The sequence below is a fragment of the Ovis aries genome, chromosome 22, assembly GCF_016772045.2.
Source record: "Ovis aries strain OAR_USU_Benz2616 breed Rambouillet chromosome 22, ARS-UI_Ramb_v3.0, whole genome shotgun sequence".
In the NCBI taxonomy this organism is placed as follows: Eukaryota; Metazoa; Chordata; class Mammalia; order Artiodactyla; family Bovidae; genus Ovis; species Ovis aries.
The window spans coordinates 11,183,022-11,195,904 of NC_056075.1; the positions used below are offsets into that span (position 1 = coordinate 11,183,022).

A 12,883-nucleotide genomic window follows, 5' to 3' on the forward strand; every position below is an offset into this window, starting at 1 on the left:
CAAACCCACGTCCATTGAGTTGGTGATGCCATCCAACCATCTCATCCTCTGTCTTCCCCTTTTCCTCCTGCCCCCAATCCCTCCCAGCATCACAGTCTTTTCCAATGAGTCAACTCTTCACGTGAGGTGGCCAAAGTACTGGAGTTTCAGCTTTCGCATCATTTCTTCCAAAGAACACTCAGGACTGATCTCCTTTAGAATGGACTGGTTGGATCTCCTTGCAGTCCAAGGGACTCTCAAGAGTCTTCTCCAACACCACAGTTCAAAAGCATCGATTCCTTGGCGCTCAGCTTTCTTCACAGTCCAACTCTTCCATCCATACATGACTACTGGAAAACCATAGCCTTGACTAGACGGACCTTTGTTGGCAAAGTAATGCCTCAGCTTTTGAATGTGCCATCTAGGTTGGTCATAACTTGTCTTCCGAGAAATAAGCGTCTTTTAATTTCATGGCTGCAATCACCATCTTCGGTGGTTTTGGAGCCCCCAAAGGTAAAGTCTGACACTTTCCCCATCTATTTCCCATGAAGTGATGGGACCAGATGCCATGATCTTAGTTTTTGAATGTTGAGTTTTAAGCCAACTTTTTCACTCTCTCTTTCACTTTCATCAAGAGGCTCTTTAGCTCTCTTTTGCTTTCTGCCATAAGGGTGGTGTCATCTGCATATCTGAGGTTATTGATATTTCTTCCGGCAATCTTGATTCCAGCTTCTGCTTCCTCTAGCCCAGCATTTCTCGTGATGTACTCTGCATATAAGTTAAATAAGCTGGGTGCCAGTATACAGCCTGGACGTACTCCTTTCCTGATTTGGAACCAGTCTGTTCCATGGCCAGTTCTAACTGTTGCTTCCTGACCTGCATACAGATTTCTCAAGAGGCAGGTCAGGTGGTCTGGTATTCCCATCTCTCTCAGAATTTTCCACAGTTTGTTGTGATCCACACAGTCAAAGGCTTTGGCATAGTCAATAAAGCAGAAATAGATGTTTTTCTGGAACGCTCTTGCTTTTTTGATGATCCAACAAAAGCAATTTTGATCTCTGGTTCCTCTGCCTTTTCTAAATCCAGCCTGAACATCTGGAATTTCTCAGTTCACGTACTGCTGAAGCCTGACTTGCAGAATTTTGAGCATTACTTTACTAGCGTGTCAGATGAGTGCAATTGTGCAGTAGTTTGAGCATTCTTTGGCATTGCCTTTTTTTGGGATTGGAATGAAAACTAACCTTTTCCAGTCCTGTGGCCACTGCTGAGTTTTCTAAATTTGCTGGTATAGTGAGTGCAGCACTTTCACAGCATCATCTTTTAGGATTTGAAATAGCTCAGCTGGAATTCCATCACCTCCATTAGCTTTGTTCATAGTGATACTTCTAAGGCCCACTTGACTTCACATTCCAGGATGTCTGCCTCTAGGTGAGTGATCATATTATCGTGATTATCTTGGTTGTGAAGATCTTTTTTGTACAGTTCTTCTGTGTATTCTTGCCACCTCTTAATATCTTCTGCTTCTGTTAGGACCATGCCATTTCTGTCCTCTATTGTGCCCATCTTTGCATGAAATGTTCCCTTGGTATCTCTAATTTTCTTGAAGAGATCTCTAGTCTTTCCATTCCGTTATGTTCCTCTATTTCTTTCCTTTGATCGCTGAGGAATGCTTTCTTATCTCTCTTTTCTGTTCTTTGGAACTCTGCATTCAAATGGATATATCTTTCCTTTTCTCCTTTGCCTTTCGCTTCTCTTCTTTACTCAGCTAATAGTAAGGCCTTCTCAGACAACCGTTTTGGCCTTTTGCATTTCTTTTTCGTGGGGTTAATCTTGATCCCTGTCTCCTGTACAGTGTCACAAACCTCCGTCCACAGTTCTTCAGGCACTCTGTCACATCTAATCCCTTGAATCTATTTGTCACTTCCACTGTATAATCATAAGGGATTTGATTTAGCTCATACCTGAATGGTCTAGTGGTTTTCCCTACTTTCTTCAATTTAAGTCTGAATTTGGCAATGAGGAGTTCATGATCTGAGCCACAGTCAGCTCCTGGTCTTGTTTGTGCTGACTGTATACAGCTTCTCCATCTTTGGCTGCAAAGAATATAATTAGTCTGATTTCGGTGTTGACCATCTGGTGATGTCCATGTGTAGAGTCTTGTGTTGTTGGAGGAAGGTGTTTGCTTTGACCAGGGCGTTCCCTTGGCAAAACTCTACTTCTTTCTGCTTCATTCTGTACTCCGAGGCCAAATCTGCCTGTTTACTCCAGGTATTTCTTTTTTTTTACTTTACAATGTTGTATTGGTTTTGCCATACATTAACATGAATCCGCCATGGGTGTACACGTGTTCCCCATCCTGAACCCCCCTCCCACCTCCCTCCCTGTACCATCCTTCTGGGTCATCCCAGTGCACCAGGCCCTACTCCAGGTATTTTTTGACTTCCTACTTTCGCATTCCAGCCCCCTCTAATGAAAAGGACATCTTTTTTGGGTGTTAGTTCTAAGAAAAAGTACATCTTTTTTGGGTGTAGTAGTTTACCTGTAAAGTATTCCATACTCACCTGTGACATATCAGGTACTGTTTTAAATACGTTCACATCACTTTTTTTTTTTTTTTAAAGTCATGCCGCATGGCTTGCAGAATCTCATTTCCTCAGCCAGGAATTGAACCTTGGCCCTGGCAGTGAAAATGCTGAGTCCTAACCACTGAACCACCAGGGAGTGCCCAGTACTTTACTTTTTACTTAACATTGTTTGGAAAAATTTAGTTGAAAGAAATTGTCCAGATAACTGAATTTAACTCCTAAATTATAAACATTACAAAGTCTAATATTCTTCAGAAGACACTAAAAAAACTAAGCACAAGGTTATATTTATTCCACCTTATTATTTGACTTCTGAGAGCATTTCAGACAGAGACTGAATGTTTTATACTATCTTACTTTGTGGATTATTTTCACTCTTGAAATCTCTTTGGATGAATCTACCTATAGGTTGGATCACATGAGTAGTAGTGGTAGGCAGTGTCCAATATTAGTTGATTTAAAATCTGTAAATAATCTGTTCTTTTGTCTTTTCCATGGCTCATTATGTCATAGATTAAATAGTAATATCTTTTGGAAATCTAGTTATGTGGCAAGAAGTAGCGGGCTGGACTCATAGACTTTTTAAACTATGGATGGTTTCTATGCTGATTATTGAGATTTTCTAAAGATGTTACTGTTATTCTTGCAGAATGGAATCTAATTTAAATCAAGATGGGATGTCTAGACCATCTTATGTTTTCAGTGCTGACCCACTTGCAAGACCTTCAGAAATAAATTTTGATGGCATTAAGCTTGACCTCTCTCGTGAATTTTCCTTAGCTGCTTCAGGAGCTGAGGTAAGTACAAGAAGAGTATTATGTTGCCTGTCGTGACTGAGTGGAAATGGACGCGTGCACACATGCACACATACGCTTGTCGACAGGGACCACGGAAGACGAGCTTTGCAAACCGTGTAGGTTTAAGACAAACTTTTATCTCAGTAATTTTCTCATGGTGCCCTAGATACATAACAGTTCCTTTCCAAATAGTAGGTGCAGACAACTTAATAACTATTTATGCCTGACCTAGTTGCTGCTGCTACTGCTAAGTCGCTTCAGTCATGTCTGACTCTGTGCGACCCCATAGACGGCCTCCTACCAGACTCCTCTATCCCTAGGATTCTCCAGGCAAGAACACTGGAGTGAGTTGCCATTTCCTTCTCCAAAGCATGAAAGTGAAAAGTGAAAGTGAAGTCGCTCAGTTGTGTCCAACTCTTAGCGACCTCATGGACTGCAGCCTAGCAGGCTCCTCTGTCTATGGGATTTTCCAGGCAAGAGTACTGGAGTGGGGTGCCATTGCCTTCTCCAGCCTGACCTAGTAGCCATTTGAGAAAAAATGAAATGAAAAAAGAATTTTAACATCCTTGTTCACTAACCAAGGGTTACTTACTAATGGGTTATGCGTGCCTTTTGGGTGCTGCACAGCTTCTCAAACTTCGGAATCGGATCAGACACTGCCATCTTCAGTTCCTTTTCTGCATTGTTTTGGTGTTGTACTTGCTTTTCATCACAAAAACCACTGAGAAATCCAGCTTCACTAAGATATGACTTTATCAAAAGAAGTAGTGTGATCCAGTGTTGAAACCAAATTACTTCATGGTTTTCAACATGTGTCAAATATTGCTATGGTTCTCTCAAAAATGTCAAATATTCCACTATGCCCCTGGGAACTGCAGGCCTTAGTTTAAAAAATAATGCAGATTAAAAAAATATTAACTTAGTAGTGTTTAAGAAATAAACATTACTAAGTTTCTACCACCCTACCTGTTACTGTGTTTGCTGTGTTTATAGACTTTTTCTTAAAAATTCACTTTCAATTTATTTATATTCTCTCTATTACAGATTAGCTTGTTAACTTTGGTGCCTTAGAGATGTACTAACCCATTTTATAAGGACAGATGGAGTGGATATATGCATAGATATAACTGATTGACTTTGCTATATAGCAGAAACTAACAACATTGTAAATCAACTGTATTCCAATAAAAAAGAGACTGAACTCTAATTAATGGAAACTCTGTACTTGGGTGATAATGACATGTAACAAAGTTACCACTCTGGTGTGGGGTGATAGTGGGGGAAGCTGTGCTTGTGTGGGGACAGAAAGTATATGAGAACTTTGTACTTCCTCATGTACTTTCTCTGTCCTCAGTTTTGCTGGGAATTTAAAACTACTCAGAGTGACTTTGGGGTGTGTGTGTGTGTGTGTGTGTGTGGAATTTAAAACTACTCAGAGTGACTTTTGGGGTGTGTGTGTGTGTGTGTGTGTGTGATTTAAGTAAGTGGTCTAGGAACTGACACTAGCAAAAAGGCAGACTAAAATGCTCCAAGTCCTCATTTCCCCCATGAAACATTAAAACAACAACAGTAACTAGAGACTGACTAAAATACCTTTATGAGACCTCTGAAAAGCAGAAATGTACAACAACCATGTGAATACCCAATTAAAAAAAAAAGCTATGTAATAGTAAAAAATGGATGGATGGGGAAGAGGGAGTATAGGGAACATAGATAAAGGAAATTATTTAAGACCCATTTCATATGGCAGGCTCTTTTACTTTAGCTCATTTAATCATAAGAGAAGAAGGGATGGCCTGTTTTTGTACTTACAAGCTGTCACTGGTTTTTGCAGTTCTAGATGGTTGAAGAAGAAAAATCCTATTTCATGACATGAAAATTATATGAAATTCAAATATTGATTGGTTTACTTATTTTCTAGGTCTACTTTTGTATCACAGTGGCATTTGCTTGCTGATGGACACATGTGTTTATAGTGTCTGGCTATTACAAAGCTTCTATGAAATTTTGTATTCAAATCTTTGTATGGATACATGTTTCCTTTTCTTTTTCCCCCCTTGGATGAATACCTAGGGTTGGAATGACTGGATCATTTTTAAGAAACTACCAAACTTTTCCAAAGTGATAATAGCATTTTATATTCTCAGTAACAGTGTGTGAGAGTTAAGTTCTTCCACATCCTCACCAACCCTTGGTGTGGTCAACCTGTTTGTTTTTAAATAGACTTCATTTTTTAGAGGAGTTTTTTATTCACAGCTAAAATGAAGAGAAGATACAATAATTTCCCATATTCTCTTTACCCCCACATAGCTTCCTTCATTATTAACATCTCCCACCACAGAGGTGCATTTGTTACAATTCATGGATGTACTTTGACCCATAGTCACTCAGATTCTTTACAATATAGTTACATTCTGGTTACATTCTGGTTTACTCGTGGTATTATGCATTCTTTTGAACAAATGTGTGATCACATGTATCCATCATTATGGTATTATACAGTGTATTTTCACTACCCTGAAATTCATCTGTTTCACCTGTTCTTCTGTTTCCCAACCCCACCAACCATTGATCTTTTAACTATCTCCAGTGTTTTGCCTTTTTCAGAATATCATATTTTAATAGTTGGGATTATACTATCTGTAGCCATTTCAGATTGGCGTTTTTTACCTAGCAGTAGGCATCTAAGATTTTTCCATGTCTTGCCATGGCTTGATAGTTCAGTTGTTTTTAGTTCTGAATTATGTTCCGTTATATGGATGTTCAGTTCAGTTCAGTTGCTCAGTCGTGTCCAACTCTCTGCGACCCCATGGACTGCAGCACGCCAGGCCTCCCTGTCCATCACCAACTCCTGGAGCTTACTCAAGCTCATGTCCATCAAATTGGTGATGCCATCCAACCATCTCATCCTCTGTCATCTCCTTCTCCTGCCTTCAATCTTTGCCAGCATCAGGGTCTTTTCTGATGAGTCAGTTCTTTGCATCAGGTGACCAAAGTATTGGAGCTTCAGGTTCAGCAATCAGTCCTTGCAACGAATACTCACTTCTTTAGGATGGACTGGTTTGATCTCCTTGCAGTCCAAGGGACTCTCAAGAGGCTTCTCCAACACCACAGTTCAAAAGCCTTAATTCTTCAGCGCTCAACTTTCTTTATAGTCCCCAACTCTCACATACATACATGACTACTGGAAAAACCATAGATTTGACTAGATGGACCTTTGTTAGCAAAGTAATGTCTCTGCTTTTTAACATACTTTCCAGGTTGGTTATAGTTTTTCTTCCAAGTAGCAAGTGTTTTAATTTTATGGCTGCAGTCACTGTTCACAATGATTTTGGAGCTCATAAAAATAAAGTCTCTCACTGTTTCTATTGTTCTGAATTATATTTAGTTCTAATTTTAATTTAGTTTATAATTGAAACTAAATATATATAAGTATATATTTAGTTTATCATTTTAATTTATGTTTATAATTAGTTATAAATTTAGTTGTGAATTATAATTAGTTCTGAATTATATTCCATTATATGGATGTACTGTGGTTTATTCATTCACCTATTGAAAGGCATTTTAGTTGCTTCCTTTTGGGGAACTATGAAAACAACTTTTAAGAGCATTCACGTGCAAGTTTTCTGTGGACATCAGTTTTCAGTTTCTTTGGATAATTACCAATGAACATGATTGCTAGATTGTATGGAACAAAAATATGTTTAATTTTGTAAGAAACTGTTAAACTATCCTCCAAAATGGCTGTAACGTTTTGCATTCCCATCAGCAATGAATGAGAATTCCTGTTGATCCACATTCTCACCAGCATTTGGTTGTCAGTGTTCAGATATTGGCTATTAGAATAGATGTGTAGTGATAGCTCATTTTAACTTGCATTTCCCTGATGACATAAAGTGTGGAGCACCTTTTTATATACTTATTTGTCATCTGTATGTCTTATTTGATAAGATATCTCATAAAGTCTTTGGCCCATTTTAATCAGTTTGTGTTCTTATTGTTACATTTTAAGAATTCTTTATATATTTTGGCTAATAGTCCTTTATTTGGTATCTTTTTTGCACATATTTTCTCCCAGTCCCTGGCTTGTCTCATCATTCTCTTGATTATGTCTTTTACAAAGCATAAAATTAGTTTTAATGAAGCCCAGCTTATCTGTTATTTCTTTCATAGATCACGCCTTTGGCATTGAATCAAAAAAGTCATTGCCAAGCACAGGATCATCCAGATTTTCTAGAATTGTAATAGTTTTGCATTTTACGTTTATGTTTGTATTCTTTTTAAGTTAATTTCTTTCACGGGTGTGAAGTCTGTGTCTAGGTTAACTTTTTTGCATGTGGATGTGCAGTTGCGCCAGCACTGTTTGTGGAACAGACTGTCTGTTCCGTTGTGTAGCCTTTGCTTTTTTGTCAAAGATCAACTGACTGTATTCATGTTGATCTATTCCAGGGCTCTTTTCTGTCCCATTGATTCTGTTCTTTTGCCATCGCGACACTATCTTGATTACTGTAGCTTTATAGTATGTCTTAAAGTTGGATATTGTGAGTCCTTCATCTTTGTTCCTCTCTTTCAATTTCATGTTGGCTATCCTGAGTAGTCTTTTTATTTTTAGTCATTCTTATAGGTATGTATTGATAATCTAATTGATATTTGCATTTACCTAATGACCAAAGGAAAGTTATGACCAACCTAGGTAGCATATTCAAAAGCAGAGACATTACTTTGCCAACAAAGGTCCGTCTAGTCAAGACTCTGTTTTTTCCAGTAGTCATGTATGGATGTGAAAGTTGGACTGTGAAGAAAGCTGAGCGCCAAAGAATTGATGCTTTTGAACTGTGGTGTTGGAGAAGACTCTTGAGAGTCCCTTGGACTGCAAGGAGATCCAACCAGTCCATTCTGAAGGAGATCAGTCCTGAGTGTTCTTTGGAAGGAATGATGCTAAAGCTGCAACTCCAATACTTTGGCCACCTCATGCGAAGAGTTGACTCATTGGAAAAGACTGTGATGCTGGGAGGGATTGGGGGCAGGAGGAGAAGGGGATGTCAGAGGATAAGATGGCTGGATGGCATCACCGACTCGATGGACATGAGTTTGAGTAAGCTCCGGGAGTTGGTGATGGACAGGGAGGCCTGGCGTGCTGCAGTTCATGGGGTTGCAAAGAGTCGGACACGACTGAGCAACTGAACTGAACTGAACTGAATCACCAAAGATGCTAAATATGTTTTGTGTGCTTATTCGCCCTTTGTGTGTCTTCAGAGAAATGTCAATTTAAATCTTTTGCCCATTAAAAGATTTAAAAAAAAATTGTATTCTAAGTGTTCTTTATGTTCTCTGGATACATCTGTCTGTCAGAAACATTCTTTGCAACTATTTCCTCTATGGCTTGTTTTTTCATCCTTCAAGTGTTTTGGAAGAGAAGTTTTAAATTTTGACGAAGTCCATTTTACCAGTTTGTTCTATTATGTATTGTGCTGTTTATGGCATATCTAAGAAATCTTTGCTCAAGGCCACAAAGGTTTTCTTCTAGAAATTTTTAGTTTTAGTTTTATATTTAAGTCTGTGATTTGCGACCCATTTGAAATTAATTTTTCTGTACAATGTGAGGTATGTATTCAAATTGCTATTATTGAAATTGCATATAGATATCCAATTGTTCTTCTAGCACAGTTGGTTGAAAGAGCTATCATTTCTGTACTGCATTTCCTTTACAACTTTGTCATAAACCAAATACTCTTGTATGTGGAGGTTTATTTTGAATACTCTCTATATTCTGTTTCATTTATCTGTCTCTGGCTGTCAGTACCCCACTGTTTTGATCACTGTAGCTTTAAAATGTGTTGAACTCAGGTGGTAGTGTTAGCCAATCAAATTTCTTGTTTATCAGAATTATTTTGACTGTTCTAGGAACTTTGCATTTATCTGTGAGTTTTTAAATGAGCTTGTCAGTTAATCCCCCCAAAACACTTCCTGGGAATTTTTGTTGCCAGTAGCATTGAATCTGTAGATCAGTTTTGGAAGAATGGATATCTTAACAACACTGAGTCTACCAAATAATGAATGAGGCATATCTCCATTTATTTTGGTCCCTTCTAATTTCTCTGAGCAATGTTTTTTAATTTTCAGTGTATAGTGTTCCTGATCTTTTATTAGGATTTTTCTCTAATTAGTTCATAATTTTTGAGGTTATTGCAAATGGTGTTGTTTTTTAAAATCAAATTGTTTCTTCCAAGCATATACAGAAACATGACTTTTTGGATATTGGTCTTCTATCATACTACATTGCTAAACTCATTTAATAATTCTGATAACTTTTTTTTGAAGGTGTTTTCAGATTTTTAACATATAAAAATGTAGATGTTCATGATGTCTGTGAATAGTTTTATCTCTACCTTCCCATCCTTTTCCTCTTCCTTTTTCTTCTCTTCTTCCTCTTCCCTCTCCTTCACTTTTTTCCTCCTCTCCCCCTCCTTTCACCTGATGACTTTGTCTAAAACATCTAGAACCTCTAATAGAGTGTTGAATAGAGGTGGTGAAAGCAGAAATCCCTTTGTTGTTACTCATCTTGCTACTCTTCTCTGATTCACTCTTTTGTCATCAAATATGATGTTAAGTATAGGTTTCTTATAAGTGCTTTTATCAGGTTAAGGTGTTCCCTTCTGTTCCAGTCTGCTGTAATTCTTATTATGAATGGATGTTGAATACATATATCAAATTCAAGTCATTCATATGCACTTCTTTTGCATCTAGTAGTGATGAAAGTTTTTCATTTATTCTTTTAATATACTAATTGATTTTTGAATGCCAGCTTGACCTTGCACTAGGATAAACTATTTTTCGTTAGGATATACTTTCCTGTTTTATATATTAGCTAATATTTTGTTAGAGAATTTTTGCCTCTTTTTTTCCTGACAGGGAACTTTTTTTCAGGTTATATTAAAATAATTACATATCAATAATGGTGATTACAGCCATGAAATTAAAAGACGCTTACTCCTTGGAAGGAAAGTTATGACCAACCTAGATAGCATATTCAAAAGCAGAGACATTACTTTGCCAACAAAGGTCCATCTAGTCAGGCTATGGTTTTTCCAGTGGTCATGTATGGATGTGAAAGTTGGACTGTGAAGAAAGCTGAGCGCCAAAGTATTGATGCTTTTGAACTGTGGTGTTGGAGAAGACTCTTGAGAGTCCCTTGGACTGCAAGGAGATCCAACCAGTCCATTCTAAAGGCAATCAGTCCTGGGTGTCCAAAGGACTGATGCTAAAGCTGAAGCTCCAATGCTTTGGCCACCTCATGCGAAGAGTTGACTCATTGGAAAAGACTGTGATGCTGGGAGGGATTGGGGGCAGGAGGAGAAGGGGATGTCAGAGGATAAGATGGCTGGATGGCATCACAGACTCCGTGGACATGAGTTTGGGTGAACTCCAGGAGATGGTGATGGACAGGGAGGCCTGGCATGCTGCAATTCATGGGGTTGCAAAGAGTCGGACACGACTGAGTGACTGAACTGAACTGAATAAGAAAACAGTCTAATAAAAATGGGTAAAAGATTTGTACAGATACTTCCCAAAAGAAGCTATACATAGGGTTAATATGGACATGGAAAGGTACTCAACATCCTTAGTCATAGTCAGTTCAGTTGCTCAGTTGTGTTCTACTCTTTGCGACCCCACGAATCGCAGCATACCAGGCCTCGCTGTCCATCAATAACTCCCAGCGTTCACCCAAACTCATGTCCATTGAGTCGGTGATACCATCTAGCCATCTCATCTTCTGTTGTCCCCTTCTCTTCGTGCCTTCAATCTTTCCCAACAGCAGGGTCTTTTCAAATGAGTCAGCTCTTTGCATCAGGTGGCCAAAATATTGGAGTTTCAGCTTCAGCATCAGTCCTTCTAATGAACACCCAGGACTAATTTCCTTTAGGATGGACTGGTTGGATCTCCTTGCAGTCCAAGGGACTCTCAAGAGTCTTCTCCAACACCACAGTTCAAAAGCATCAATTCTTCGGTGCTAATTTCTCTTTATAGTCCAACTCTCACATCCATACATGATTATTGGAAAAACTATAGCCTTGACTAGACGGACCTTTGTTGGCAAAGTAATGTCTCTGCTTTTGAATATGCTATCTAGGTTGGTCATGACTTTCCTTCCAAGGAGTAAGCGTCTTTTAATTTCATGCTGCAGTCACCATCTGCAGTGATTTTAGAGCCCCCAAAAGTAAAGTCAGCCACTGTTTGCATTGTTTCCCCATATGTTTGCCATGAAGTAACGGGACGGAATGCCATGATCTTAGTTTTCTGAATGTTGAGCTTTAAGCCAGCTTTTTCACTCTCCTCTTTCACTTTCATTAAGAGGCTCTTTAGTTCCTCTTCACTATAAGGGAAATGCATAAATTAAATTCACAATCAGATGCCACCCTCACACCCACTAGAAGGGCAATAATGAGGAATACTGGCCACATCATCCGCTGGTGAATGTGCAGAGCAGCTGACGTGTTATCCACTGTTTGTGGGAATAGAAGATGGCACAACACTTTGGAGAACAGTTTGCCTCTATCTTATAATTATTAGGGATATTGTTCTGTCATTTTTTTCTGAGGATATCTTTGTCAGGTCGTGGTCTTCAGGTTATGTCAAACTCAAATTAATTGAAAGGTGTTCGCTATCCATTTTCTTAGAGTTTGTCTTTAATTTGTGTGATTATAACCTTAAATGTTTGAGGGAATTTACCAATGAACTACCAGGTTATTGCAAATGGTATTGGTTTTTGGAGGGTTTGGAGTTTTTATGTAGGATTATTTTGTTTGAATATAAGATGAATTTCTTTAATAGGTGTAGGGTTATTCAACTTTTCTTTTTGTGTCTTGTTTGGTGAATTGTGTTTTTCATGTAGTTGTTTTCTTTTTACTTTTTAAGATAAAACATTTCTTTAAAATTATTTTTAAAAAAGTGAACTAAGCTAATTCCTTTCTCAAAGGGAGCAGTAAGGAGAATGTAATACACCAAAATAAATAAATGAAAATACATGATGTATTGAGCATTTGGGTTAATTGAGTATTCTGATTACTTGTGATTTACTCTACTCTTCTATGTTGTAGTGACTCTCAGCCCTGTTATTTGTATTGGTTATAAAAGTTATGATTTTATGCCAAAGAAGCATGTTGTAAACTTTAAATATAAATATAAAAGACAGGGAAAATTGAATATTTTCTGGCATTTTTTTTTAAACAGATTTGTTTTTCTTTAAACAAATATAAAATGGATGAAGACAGAAGAGTCACTGTTTGCCTAGAAGTTTTGTATAATCTCAGATTATTCTGTAACAATCAGCCACTTTAAAGAAAGGTGATCTCTGACAACCTGCATTTTATATCTTTAAAATATTTTCTCCTTTTTAAGGCAAACAGTTCCGAATCTAAAGATTATCTCCAAGTTTGTCTTCGAGTAAGACCATTCACACAGACAGAAAAAGAACATGAGTCTGAGGTTGGTGCTGAATTTAATTTTATAATTTTATTT

At 38.0% G+C, this 12,883-nt stretch overlaps 1 protein-coding gene across 19 annotated transcripts in view; it reads left to right on the top strand.

The window, feature by feature from the left end:
• KIF20B (kinesin family member 20B) overlaps positions 1-12,883 on the top strand; it is an 83,710-nt gene that overhangs the window by 3,004 nt on the left and 67,823 nt on the right. For all 19 annotated transcript variants that reach the window (XM_060404933.1, XM_060404937.1, XM_027960158.2 and 16 more), the window contains 2 exons: positions 3,214-3,361; positions 12,764-12,850. In XM_060404933.1, coding sequence (XP_060260916.1) covers positions 3,215-3,361; positions 12,764-12,850 — 234 coding nt within the window. In that variant the 5' untranslated portion in view covers position 3,214. The remainder of the gene's footprint in view (positions 1-3,213; positions 3,362-12,763; positions 12,851-12,883) is intronic.